General features: G+C 42.3%; 2 protein-coding genes across 2 annotated transcripts; both read right to left on the bottom strand.

Annotated features, from left to right (window-relative positions):
• Nucleotides 1–907: 907 nt before the first annotated feature.
• On the bottom strand, nucleotides 908–7,549 carry LOC308142634 (SH2 domain-containing adapter protein F-like). Its single transcript, XM_080513143.1, has 8 exons — nucleotides 7,414–7,549; nucleotides 5,360–5,609; nucleotides 5,104–5,205; nucleotides 4,762–4,924; nucleotides 3,722–3,979; nucleotides 3,460–3,634; nucleotides 3,133–3,252; nucleotides 908–2,209 (listed from the first exon to the last, which is right to left on the bottom strand). Exons 2-8 carry the CDS (start codon nucleotides 5,603–5,605, stop codon nucleotides 2,023–2,025), a joined length of 1,251 nt encoding a protein of 416 aa, XP_080369269.1. The 5' UTR covers nucleotides 5,606–5,609; nucleotides 7,414–7,549; the 3' UTR covers nucleotides 908–2,022.
• Nucleotides 7,550–8,472: 923 nt separating this feature from the next.
• Nucleotides 8,473–12,118, bottom strand: yju2 (YJU2 splicing factor homolog). Its single transcript, XM_080512309.1, has 8 exons — nucleotides 11,993–12,118; nucleotides 11,655–11,755; nucleotides 10,873–11,017; nucleotides 10,640–10,774; nucleotides 10,363–10,544; nucleotides 9,303–9,453; nucleotides 8,964–9,135; nucleotides 8,473–8,794 (listed from the first exon to the last, which is right to left on the bottom strand). The coding sequence occupies exons 1-8, from the start codon at nucleotides 12,014–12,016 to the stop codon at nucleotides 8,682–8,684; spliced, it is 1,023 nt and encodes a 340-aa protein (XP_080368435.1). The 5' UTR covers nucleotides 12,017–12,118; the 3' UTR covers nucleotides 8,473–8,681.
• Between the last annotated feature and the right edge of the window lie 654 nt (nucleotides 12,119–12,772).

Here is a 12,772-nt window from a genome sequence, read left to right as displayed (position 1 = left end):
CGACTCACAGACTGGTTTTTGCAGTAGCCGATTTAGGTAAAAGCTTTCTTTTCTTCAGGAAATGGCAGTTGTACCTTTAAAAAAATCAAATGTTTAGATGGTTTTGACACAATTTAACCAGATACTGCATCACATCTACTTTGTCGCCTTCAAAACTGACCCAAAAGACCAACTTGTGCAACTTCAAGATCAGAAAGTCTGGCAGGAACTTATCTCAATGACTTTTTTCTCTACAATTATACACATACAGTATACTGTTACTGCTCCTAAAGGTGTTGGACAGAAGACAGACTAAAGTAATTGAAATGACAGTTATACCTCAACTACTTCAGCCCCATTTATTTTTTGCATAGCTGTATCCGTCAACAGCTGCTTTAGAAATTGACAAATGAATTGATTGTGCCTAAATGTACTGGAACGTTCTCTGGTTTACCTGCGCCAGTTTTATCGACATGAACACATAAAGGCGTAACGCCTCTTAAAACTCCCAACAGTAATTAACCACGCATTCAATCCTACATAAAACAGGCGACATGGATAAGTACAAACAACCCATACATGCTTCTCCTCAGCTTACAGTGGAAACTTTCTATTTTACCTGTTGTGGACCTGCAGTCGCTGCTTCTCTTGGTGACACCCGGTTGCTATGATATCAGGTAACACACAGCCACAATGTGCAGCAGTGGGAGGAGCCGATAGTCCTCCTTCCACATAAATGGCCTTAATGTTGAGGTAAGATGAAACAAATCACTTGGGAATCTGAAGAACTCTCGGTGGCGTCGTGGTTCGCACCGGATGGAATATACAACAACGGATACCGCACAAAGATTCTTAAAAAAAAAAAAAAACCCACACCATTTGAAAACAAACACCTTTATTGTAAACATTTAAAATCTTATAAAACAGTACACAGTAAATAAACTAACAAAGCATCTGTAATATTCATGATCACAAAGCCACAAGCTTTTTCGATATAATACTGTCGTCATTATTCTCTAAACTAGTATTGCAGGAAGAGCGTCGTTGTGTGACGTTAACAAGTTATGTCTGTCTGACATAAACACTGTCACTTTGTGTCGCTCGCACATTAACACGACGGACCGAGAACACGGCGGGGCTACAGCATCGTAGAACATTCACAGGCGGGAGAGGAACCCCCAGAGCTGATACATGGCCTGGGCTGATTATGTAGCGTTTGGTTTGTCTAGTAAATAACATTATGGAACGATAAGAACAGCAACGTATATAATCCTAGCACGCCGTCGAGAGCGTCTGCGATATCTATGTCTAGATGAAATCATTACACAACCACCTTCACCTGTCAGTTTGATAAATTCACATGAAAATAGCTGCTTCTGGAAAAAAACGCCTCCTTGATTATGGCTTAATAAGCTTAATTATAAGCTTAAGCCCAATATAAAAAAAGTCTTGCTACTATTATCCTTTAGGTAACCCAGCAGCAACGTCTACCTCACATCTGACTCTGCATGACTAAAAAGGAACAAATCTCCATGCAATATTATATCAATTCTACCGTCTCAAGGCGGCTCAAGACTCGCGTTCCTCTTTTTTTCTCCTCAACCTAAAAAGCAAGAAATCTTACAACCAACAGAGGAATTTCTTCTTTTTTTTTTTTCATCGATCCGTGAAATGAAAATACGGGGATTTCAGTGACGATACCATTTCACAGGCATAGGTTCATGAGGCACTGAACTCTCTCGTTGAGCTGCCAGTGTAAATACTGGGATTACTATTAAAAAAATAAAAAATAAAAGGGAGGATGGCACCAAACAGTCTAATCTCTTGAAAGCAGTGCAGGTAGGATGGCAGTGAATACGCATGTAGGACAGAGTCAGAAATTGGCATTTATTGAGTATATATTGTTTTCAGTAGCACCAGGAAAGACAGTGTGTGTGTGTGTGTGTGTGTGTGTGTGTGTGTGTGTGTGTGTGTGTGTGTGTGTGTGTGTGTGTGTGTGTGTGTGTGTGTGTGTGTGTGTGTGTCTGTGTGTGTCTGTGTGTGTCAGAGCGTCTGCACTATGACAGGGTACAGTAGTGACATGTGTTCGGCTCCTCTGATTGGCAGCTTGTGCGTGGTGTAGTAGTGGATGACCTCGGGGATGGTGGAGAACGGAGGGCTGTTTTCTCCCAGAACGTACCGGCCGTCCGCAGACTGAGTGAACTTCATGTGCATGAAGCCTTTGCAGCTCCTGTCGGGAGACGGACGGGCCAGACCAAAGCAGGTTAGTGACGGGAACATTTGAACTTCAGACGTCATCGTTGTCTGGGAACACAAAGCCTCTGGAGGAGTCTTTTTTTTTTTTTTTTAAACCTTCATCTGCTTGGGGTACAGTACTCCGATTACAACATAACTTATTGATGCTGTTCTGACGATTATTTGCTGGTAAAAGCACAAGTGTGAGGTAGAAAGCTCTGGAAAAAGCTGAATTGTGAACCTCGCATTTACACAATATTGTTACTTTTTTCCAAGATAACACATGTAACCCCCCCCCCCCCCCCCCCCCAATCGAGAAACAAGCCACTAAAAGAACAAAAAGTTATTGTGTCATTCAGTTGATGCAAGTGTGAGTACTGACATTAGCAGGCTAATCAGCTAGCTCCAGCGTCTCGTCTGTCTTCCAGAAAGGAGAACAGCACAGCTAACAGCAATATGGATGCTGGAGGTCAAACAAACAAACTTCCAAAACTAACAGAAATTCCTAAGAGCTGGACTGAAGATGGGAGTCCAGTGCTTCACCATAGAATGCACGAAAATGGCGTCAATTAAATTTGACATACTGCATCTTTAAGGGACTCGCCCACGGACCACAACAATACCCAAATGAAGGGAAAAAAACCAAAACTGGATCAGATTATTTCGGAAACTACGGAGTGCAGAAACTCAGGGAAAGATTCCACTGTAAGAGATCGCAGTGGCATTTCAAATTAAGACATCATGAAGAAAGCGGGATCTTTTTTTTCCCCCCCGTTCCCAGACATACAGAGACAGGATAAACTAAAATTGGCACCGCGATGGAAGTTGATTACACAGTACGCGAATTGTTGACAGCAAGTCACGCTTGAATGATTTCTAACTTATTTGGATGTGCAGCGTGTAAACGGGAGTGTCTACCTGAGGGACAGCGAGAAGTCGTTCCGGCTGGTCTGGCTGTTCCTCACCAAGTAGGAGCTTTCTTTGCACAGAGTCAGAAGACTCTCGGCATCCGAGCGGCTCAGCGCTCCGTGGTACCAACTGCAGGCGAGTGGGAGGAAGCGGAGCGATGCCTTACATAACATTCACAAAGTTGGAAAAGCTGCCAGGTGAATATCTGACTGCTTCTTTACCCTTCAAGTCTCCAAGTGTGGGTTTGTGTGGCTGCTACGCTTTTCAAGTTCAGGCTGAACAAGGAATCGTGAGAAAGATTGGCACTGCAATTTTGCCCTTCAAACGTCTACTTACACTTGATTCTCCAGAGGCAGAAATGGATCCACTCTCTCTCCCAGAAGAGGAGGCGTGTCGCCAACCAGCCGCAGCGTGGTCGGCTCCGATGATGAAGGCATGGCGCCCGTCTTGGTGAGTCTGGTCTGTTCGGTCTGAGCGCGGGAGCGCTCCCTTTCGGCCCCCTCAAACTGAACTACGGCCGCACACGAGGGAAAACAGGTCGCCTTACCAAACAATTAGTTCCAAGATGGCTTAATGTCACATAAACGCAACCATTTACCTGCAAGGGCTTTAGAGATATTGTCCTTTTTCCACTCCCACGGCTGGTCGTACTCGTCAGCCGGCCGCTCGTCGTCCTGAGGCAGCCGGCTCTCCCGGCTGTCCGTCAGGCCCAGTCCGGCCTCAACCTTCGGGGTTTGGTGTTGTGTTGGCGCAGCAGCTCGATGGTGGTGACGGGTCCTCTCCTCGTACGGGTTGTCGTACAACTGGCCGCCATCTCCGCCAACGGACTTGTTTGACATTATACTGTTTTGCAGTTCTGCACAGGAGACATTCAGAGCGAATTTAAATTATGACACAGAATCAACATCTTGGATGAGGGAGAACCTCTTTCCATCCGATTCAACTCGCGTCGAGATGCAGCAAATAAAAACTACATGGAATCAGCGTATTCTCCTTTTTTCACCCGCAGCAAGAAGAATGTATGTGAATTTTAATTCGGTACAACGGCTTTGCACACATCCACATTGATGCTTCGCGGTGTTTTGAGCGTAAAATACATCCAAACACGATGTCATGAAAAGTTGAACAACCGCAATGCTGCTTCCCTAGTTTCCCCGCTGGCTGCAAACTGTGGAACGGATTTCCTGACTCATTACACCGCGTCTCATTGAGGCCCGCCTCCGTTCAGGAAATCCATTTCACATTTTGCAGAGCAGCGGTAGGGAAACACTTGTGGAGTCATTTCAGCAGACAGTAAAGCACGGACGCGGCTTCATTGATCTGAAATCTCCGCAGGTTGGATGGGAAATAAAAACCCCATCAAAATATCTCCAAAAAAACCCACAAGCCAGTTTGGGCATAAACCACTCTGTTAGACCTGACGTTTTTATGTCAAAAGTCCTTCAACTGGGATTCAAAGCCAGGTTCTCCTCACTCAAGTTCAAGACACAATTTAATTCGCTACCTTCAGTTCAATACACTTTTGACATATATTCACTGAAATGTAGTGCCGAGAAGTTGAGTGGTTGCTCCCGCCTCAGTGTGACGCCTATAAATTGTGTGAAATTGTGTCATCGGGAGCTTGGCAGACTAATTAACCTGAAATGATCCGCTGAGCCTCGAATGGCTCCATATAGCTGCAGCAGTCGGTCGGTGCAGGTTTAGGCTCCCAGTTTGGCCTGTTCCTTGGGTCTGGACGTGCATCAAACGGATCAGAATAATCTGTGTCGGTGTCTGACGCTGCTGGAGCAGAAGGAACCACCTGGGTAGAAAAGACAGAGACAAGACACATTTTACAAAAAAAAAAAAGAAAAAAAAGATATATATATATATATATATATATATAACTAGAAGAGTCAACGTGAAAGTAAATGTCATAGAAACCAAGAAACAAAGAAAAACAAAAACAAAGAAAAGCCACAAAAAAAAAACAATACTTACAGGCTCTTCTTGAACAGTCACAGGACTCAGAGGGACTGTACAGCGACCAAATTCCTGAGAGTCCACTTTGATTAGTCTGTGTTTTGGAGACACGACTTTCACCTGATGATAACGTGAGCGAACCACTGTCAGCGTTGATGACTTTTTATGAACCACGAACATGCAAATAATGAGCGCGAACAGGCCGTGCGACTACTGTCAACAGCTATACGAGATGAACGGGTGCACAAAAAACAAACAAACATACACGTCGTACCTCGACACCATTGGGCAGGACTGAACCGAACGCAGGGAAAGAAGGAAGGCTCACTGTGGCACTACAGGAGCCGAATCCTCCATTCTGGTGCTCCTTGTCAGAGTGCTGGTAAGGATCCTCGAAGTCCAGCTCCTTCTGCGCTCGGTACGCCCTCAAAATCTCACTCTCGGTGTAATCTGGCCTCGGGGGCTGCGGAGGATCACGCTTGCTGCCAAAGTTTAAGTAGTCCTTCAGCCACTTTGCCATGGATCTGAGGAGGGAGCAGTTCACAGATCGATTTAGAGAAGCAAGAAACAAATCATTACTGAAGTAATGCATCATCAACGGATCACATGAAAGCAAAGCAACTCAGTGTTATGTCAAGAGTTGTGATGTTTACAATGACATGAATTATTGAACTTTTTCTTACTGTTTCACCAGATGCCCACATACAATGGGGGTGGGGGGGGGGGTTTGTTTAATCTGATGTGGGTCAGTCAAGCCTGTTTTTGTTGGGCAGAATCTAATTTCAGCCTAGCTTTATCCTTTTTGAAATACTTTTCTGAAAGTCGTTATGTTGCCATCGTAATATTATTGAGTTTTTTCTGATTGGATACAAATGTTGTGATGTTGTGTGAATTCTGCACTAAAAGCTGTTTTGCATGGAAGTTTATTTGATTTATTTTTACATGAATAACGTAAATCAAAGAACCTTGATGTAAACAAATTTTATCCAGCAGCTTTATTTTTTAAAGCCGAGATGAACAAAACTGACTGACTTGTTGTCCTTTCAATAACAATAATTTGAAGAAAAAAAAACCCCAAACCTTTCACTTCTGTCTCTGACCATATAAGCATAGGATTAACCTCACAGAACTGACCGTAAAAAGTATGTGTGATAAAAGCTATAATTTCACTTGCTGACATTTCGGAAAGTAAGAAAAAGTGGTCACTGAGACTGGAAAGTGCAGCTTGAGCTAATGAATTGGGATTTCTGCAGCAATATTTGAATGGTGGGAGTCAGAAATGTGCAAAAACAGCATGACAGCATGGCTAGATCTTGTTCTGTGTCAAAATTTGGGCTGCTGGTTTGGATTTGGTCTTCAGTACCAGCAGGGAGTCATGAAAACACCACAAAAACTCTTAGTATCACTGTTGAACATGTCCATCCTTCATAATCACATGTTCTCTCAGGCTGGGCAAAACGCCTTTTGAGTCCAACAGGAAGACTTGCAGAATTGATGTATATCCAATAATCCTACAAAAACCTGTAAAGATGTCCAGAAGATTTTTGAACATATACCGGTACCCCAAAAAAAACGAGCAATCCAACCCATTGATGACTATAATTGACATCGATGTGTCAATTATAGTCTGAATAAATACATCTGCCTTTCCTATTGCTGATGAATATATTTCCTACTTTTATTATCATCATCATCAACAATAGATTAGCATTTTGTCCATTACATCTGACAAATCAACTTGGATGTACAGAAAGTGTCTCCATCGTTCTTGATCATTGTCTTTTTTTAGTGATGCAAGGTGAACCTAATGAGCTTGAAATGTACCAATGAGTACAACAATATCCCGATATCTAATAAATGTTATCTCAATGCAGAAAACTAGCATTACATTAAAAAAATATAAAGTTATACCTCCTTCATTCGCCTGTAAATACTATCGTTTGATACTCAACAGGTCCTGGAGATCACCTAACATTTCTCCACACATTGGTATAACTCTGCCACCTTCTTCAACACGAATCCTCGATTTGGCTGTGATAAAATCTCATTTGAACTACTTTAATGAAAATCTCAGGCTCGATCTGACAATAGCTAGTTAGCATCAGGGGTTAAGTTAAAGGGTTCCCAACATTCACTTCTCCACAACAGTGGCTGTAAGGGTTTATTCTTATACAGTGACACCAAACTAAGCATTAAACTCAACGTTTTGGGGATTTTACTTTATAACAACTTAACATTCAGTTGCTATGCATGTATGTGAGCTAATAATAAGTTAGCTGGAAACGAGCTAACGTCGAGGCGCTTTTAACGTTACTTCTGGCGGCTCACCCTCGTTTCTTTGCATAGCCCGCTCCAGTCACGTCTTTCTGGTTACCATCCGCCGCTTGTATTAACGCCGTCCAGCTCTGGAGGGAACATAAACAATCACATCGGCATTGGTGAAATGCTGAGCCTGAGCCAAGCAGGTCAGTCTGCTAATGTTAGCCGGAGCAGAGCACTGGCAGCACGGCGTCTTAAAGGGGAGGCGAGGTGACCCAGCACCGGAGCGGAGCAGACAGTCTGCCCGCCGCCTTAAAGGGGAAGCGCTCACGTATTAAACTCGGCCTCCCTTCCAGTGGGCCGACAGTAAAAGCCGCAGACGGGAGACCGAGCATGCTAGATCCTTTTGTCTCGCACCTGTCGCTCTGCAGCCTGGTCAACAAGATCGTCAAGGCCATTCAGCTTCTGAGCACCGAGAACTACTTAATGAAGTGTAGGAAAACAACACATTAGATTAGAAGGTTATTTCAGTATCAACTGGGGATGGATTTCCCAAGAAAAGGACACTTGGTGCAGGATGTTTACATGCCTTGCAACTTTAATATATTCAAAGTATTCATCATCTGTATGCATCGGAAGTGAAGTTTTATAGATTGTCTAAAATTAAAAATGGCATAGGCTTCTCTAATACAATGGTTATTTTAAATAGCAGCGATCTCTTATATAATGTGAAGTGCAAACAGCTGGTGTCGATGGTATTTGCACAAAGTGAGAGCATGACACCAAACTATATATCAGGCCAAATTAGAACATTTCAATTCATCTCGTTTTATCCTGTTCAAGTGCTTGAAGCGATCCCACTTCACTATGGGTGAGGGCAGGGTACAACCTACAAAGATTACCACACACACTCAACATTAACACCAAGGAGCAATTTATAGTGAATTACTTACAGAAATTGTGACAATTAAAAAGACACCAAGGCAAAGTTTGTTTTTTCTTTGTCAGATTCTTACATTCCTGGTTTAGTTTGGAGCAAATGCTGTTGCAGTTCTGATCTAAATACATTACCATCTGTTAGGGAATGCCAATATATTCTTGCATCACAAAAAGTCAATCAAATAGAGTTAAAATCTTTATTGAACACTCAAAATGTGTCGCCTATATTTCCACACAAAAATCTGATTTTCCAATAAAAGGCTGTCCTTCACTGGTTCAGAGTGTCTTTATTGAATTTGGACAGATGACAGTAAAACCATGGGAATAACTGTCCACCAACACAAACGGTCCACAAAGCGATAAACAGCATCAGATCATTGAGTGTCACTCAAATCATCTTATTCGCTGTCACTGTCAGAATACGCCCCCAGCAGGCTGAGAGATGATGATCCATTTTTTGCGGTGATGGGTTTAGAAGCGTTCGCGGGGTCGGCTGTCGACGCTTTTGAGTCTGCAAGCCAAAATGGAGAAATAAAAAGCAAACATTAAAAAGGCAGCAATATAGAGGCACAGATGTGTGACGAGGAATAAAAAAAATCATTCACCTAATGGACAGACTTACATTCAGGTCATTAACAGACTGCGAAATGGTAAAAATACATTAGATACTGATGTGTTACCCGTTTGTGAGGCGGCGGCGGCAGGTGCCACCGCTGCAGTGGGTTTGTTGACAGTTCCTGCTGGTTTCTTCCGTACGACCAGTGATCCCAGCACTCCTCCGCCGCCCAGCATCCCAACACTCCTCCCCCAGCTCTCCACCTTCGCCCTCTTCACCCCCACAGACGAGGAAACCTGGGCACACGACATGCAACATGAGCCAATGCAGGAGTTGATGCCCGTAACATTAGCTTTGTGCTCTGTGGCCAAATGAACCCATTGTCTGCAGATTTCTGTCTCACCAGTGTTTATGGGGAAATATTTCAAGGTAATTTGGTGCTGTCATGATAGGTTCTGAATACCTGTGCTTCCAGTGGTTCTTCAGTAGTTAGAATATCTGTTGGCTTGTCCGTGCTCGTCTTATTTAGATGCGTGCTGCTGCTCTCCTCTTCATTTTCCGAATCGGAGTCGGAGTCTCTGAGTCTTTTTATAAGGACACGGTCCAACATCTCTCTGTGAAAACAAGTGATGGCTGTTAGCCATTCTTTTAAGCAACTGACAGAGAACACACAACAAATACAAGCAGACACAGGCCGAGAGCCACCGTATACTTCTTTTTATATTCAGGGAGTGCATTTCCACTGGTTTTGAGTATCTTAATTATGAAGATTTTTCCCAGTTTTTATATTCTGCAGACATGAAACCCAGAGATATCTGGTTATTCACATCCCTGTACACAACATCTGATTCAATTGTGGAATATATATATATATGAGCACTTCGGTTTGTTATAATAAAGGCCCAAATATGTGCCTGCTCGGATATGTGCATTCCAAATAAAACCACAATGGCACATTTTTTATATGTCAAGAGCAGACCTGGCAAACTGCCCATTGCTTTTATGTTAGTAGATGTGGGTGTGTTCAATGAACCGAGAACCTGGGGGGGGGGGGCTCCAATTTAAAAAATGGTGGAATCACTAAACAATGGGGGTCAAAGGAAGTGCATAGACCTCTGTAACAAGTGCAATATTGATGTTTTGAGTTCAGCGATTTTTCAAAGTAATTTCTATTTTGAATAAAGCAAACTTGCTTTCAAAATGTGCAAAACAGTTGAATTAGAAGATCTGTGACTGATGAAATGTTGTAAAAACTGTTGTTCTGATGTATTGATTGGCCAGAAATCAAAGAAGCTAAATATTTGTTGCTTTATTGCTGAGGTGAGCACATCCGTCACTGGTTTCATTGGCAATTCTGTGCCACTACTTGTTCGACGTTGTGTCCATGCTTGTGCGAACCCCATTATGTGATACTCAGCTCTGTGTCAATGCCCCCGAGGGTTGATTCTAGTGAAACAGGTGGAACTCAATACAGTTAAATATTTATTTTAATCTCCATTTTTCTGAGAACCTTCCACACTCACTTTGTCTCGCGCTCATCCTCTTCTTTTTCTCTTTCTCTCTCCCTCTTCTCCAGCTCTCTGTACTGGTCAATCATTCCTTCATAGTCCACCTGAGCCTGCCTCTGGTTCAGCTCCTTCAGCTCTTGAAGGTTCTCCAGCACCTCCATCTCCAACTTTGAATCTTTCGTGCGGTTCTCAAGCACCTAAATGAGGAGTGTAAATCTATAAATTAATAAATCCAATGAATGATGATGATTTTTTTTTTTTTTTTTTTCAAATGACATTTTTTATTACAGACCTTCATTGGGTTGTTCAGCTCCTCCTCATCCCGCTCCTGTTGGACTCTCTTCTCCTCCTCTTCAAGGAGTTTCTCTGCCTGGAAATTTCGTGTTGCACCATGCTCCATAGCATAATCTGTGTTCTCTGGGTCAGTCTATAATCCCAATGTAAGACATATATCTCCATGAGAAATTACAATTGCACAAAATCGGGCTGATTAAAGCTTGAACCAACAACAGCATACCATCTCACCTTGAACGTAATCTCAGCAAGACACCGAGTACATTTGATGTAGAACCGGAATATTGGCAGTCCCATGTAAAGCTCATTCTGGACCGTCTCTTTGCGTGCATTAAACTTCTTCCCCTTGTAGATATACTCACCACATGTTTTACACCTGCAAAGAGGTTAAAAAGTAAAGCTCATGATAGTGTGGTGGCGGGGCTTACTCAAACAACAGACCCAACAACCAAATTCTACAATAAATACACTTAGAACACAGAACACCTTGAAATATAATTAATCTAGAACTAATGTAACCAATTTGAATTTACAGCCAGGAAAGGAAAGTGTCAACATGACGGCACCAACTTGTAAAATACCACAACAGTGTTTAATAATGTAAGTTGGTCAAACCTTTTACATAAAAGCACCTTGTCCAAATGAGATATAGGGATAACATCTGAGAAGCAGATTGATTTCAGAGAGGAAGGTTTGGTGGTGATGGGAGATCTAAAATCTGGGTCATAATGCAGTCCAATCATACAATGAAGGTAATTCCTGAAACTGAACTAATTAGAGCACATAGTACAGGTTTGGATCATGTATTAAGAAGAGCACAAAGTTGCCTGGCACGTCATCTAAAACACAACATCACTTTTGAATTAAGTTAAAGGAAATAAGTCGCGACTGCTCAACAGGCACAAGTCTGCGATTTTAGTATTAACTGTTAATAGTATAATAACATAATAATAGAAGAGCAGCAGCATCAAAATAACAACTGGAGCTACACATTCGCTGACAAACAGCCTCACCTCATGTTGAATGGAGCCATCAATCGCACCACATACTGACGGTCTTTGGGGAGTTTGAGTTTGGGGATTTTAGACGGATCGAAGTCTGGAGGGTAGTATTTCTGTACAGAACACCGACATTTACGTTAGTCATGAGAGCCCGCACAGCTGACAAGTTTACTAAAAAAACAAAAACAAAAAAAAAACAAAAAACCGCCGTCCATTTGAGACAAACGTAAACAAACGTAATAACAAGCCACTTAACTTCCTGCTAACGTTAGCATCTTTCCTCACTTTAGCGGCGATGCTGTTGCAAATTACAACAAATTGAAAACCATATTTGGAGGTTATATACTTACGTTCAAGACTTTTCTTTCGGACATTGTTGTTTCTGCTTGAAATCTGACAAAAACGCAGGAAGGTTGGAAGACGCGAGCTGAAAATTAGCGAGGTACCGATTATGGAGTATCGACACTTCGCCTTCGACACCGGAATCACGTGATCTATGTACAGGAAGTAAGTCGTCGTTCTTCTTCTTTTGTGTTTTATGGCAGTTTGCTACCTGGTCCAAAGAGCATTACCGCCACTTACTGGGTTGGAGTTGTAATGAGACGAGGCAGTTACGGTGTAGAGTAGAGTTTATCCTAAATTCTTCATATTAATTTTGTTCTCTGCAAAAACCTAAATACATTCCTTACTATCTCACTACCTTCTGCTCCAAGTCTATTAATTAAATTGAAGACACCCCTTGTTTTCTCAACTGCTTCGTTTAATGTTCTTCTCTCCCCCTCATATGTCATAACATGCTATACGGACTCAAACCTCCCACACTGTTCACATTTCCTATCACTGTTTTCTTAACTTATTAAGTGTCCCATTTAATCCAGTTTGCCCAATCCTTAATTGTGTCATTATAGTCTCTTCCGGTTTCTTCCTATCATTCTACCCTCACCAACCTGTTTCTGTATTGTAAAAAGAGCTCTGCTTGTATCTTGAGATTCCCAATATTCTCGCCACCTTTTTCGTATACGTTTCTTAACTAGTGTTCTTCCCTCAACTGAACTGAAAGTTCTATTATTTGTGATTTAAGAAATTGTCTAGATAAAATATCCCCGTTCATTTCCCTCAATTCCAACATG

The sequence above is a fragment of the Blennius ocellaris genome (genome assembly GCF_963422515.1).
Source record: "Blennius ocellaris genome assembly, chromosome: 17".
Lineage (NCBI taxonomy): Eukaryota > Metazoa > Chordata > Actinopteri > Blenniiformes > Blenniidae > Blennius > Blennius ocellaris.
The sequence above is the reverse complement of the archived record's forward strand: the minus strand, read 5'-3'. Positions and strand labels throughout refer to the sequence as shown.

What these genes read in the sequence shown, in the direction of transcription:
- yju2 (XM_080512309.1), bottom strand. Translation starts at nt 12,016, where the DNA reads ATGTCCGAAAGAAAAGTCTTGAAC. An exon ending in ATGGCTCCATTCAACATGAG is followed by an intron (nt 11,018 to 11,654) that starts GTGAGGCTGTTT and finishes ACCTCTTTGCAG; the next exon opens with GTGTAAAACATGTGGTGAGT. An exon ending in TTGCTGAGATTACGTTCAAG is followed by an intron (nt 10,775 to 10,872) that starts GTGAGATGGTAT and finishes TTGGGATTATAG; the next exon opens with ACTGACCCAGAGAACACAGA.
- LOC308142634 (XM_080513143.1), bottom strand. Translation starts at nt 5,605, where the DNA reads ATGGCAAAGTGGCTGAAGGACTACTTAAACTTTGGCAGCAAGCGTGAT. An exon ending in TCCTGCCCAATGGTGTCGAG is followed by an intron (nt 5,206 to 5,359) that starts GTACGACGTGTA and finishes CGTTATCATCAG; the next exon opens with GTGAAAGTCGTGTCTCCAAA. An exon ending in TGACTGTTCAAGAAGAGCCT is followed by an intron (nt 4,925 to 5,103) that starts GTAAGTATTGTT and finishes TTTTCTACCCAG; the next exon opens with GTGGTTCCTTCTGCTCCAGC.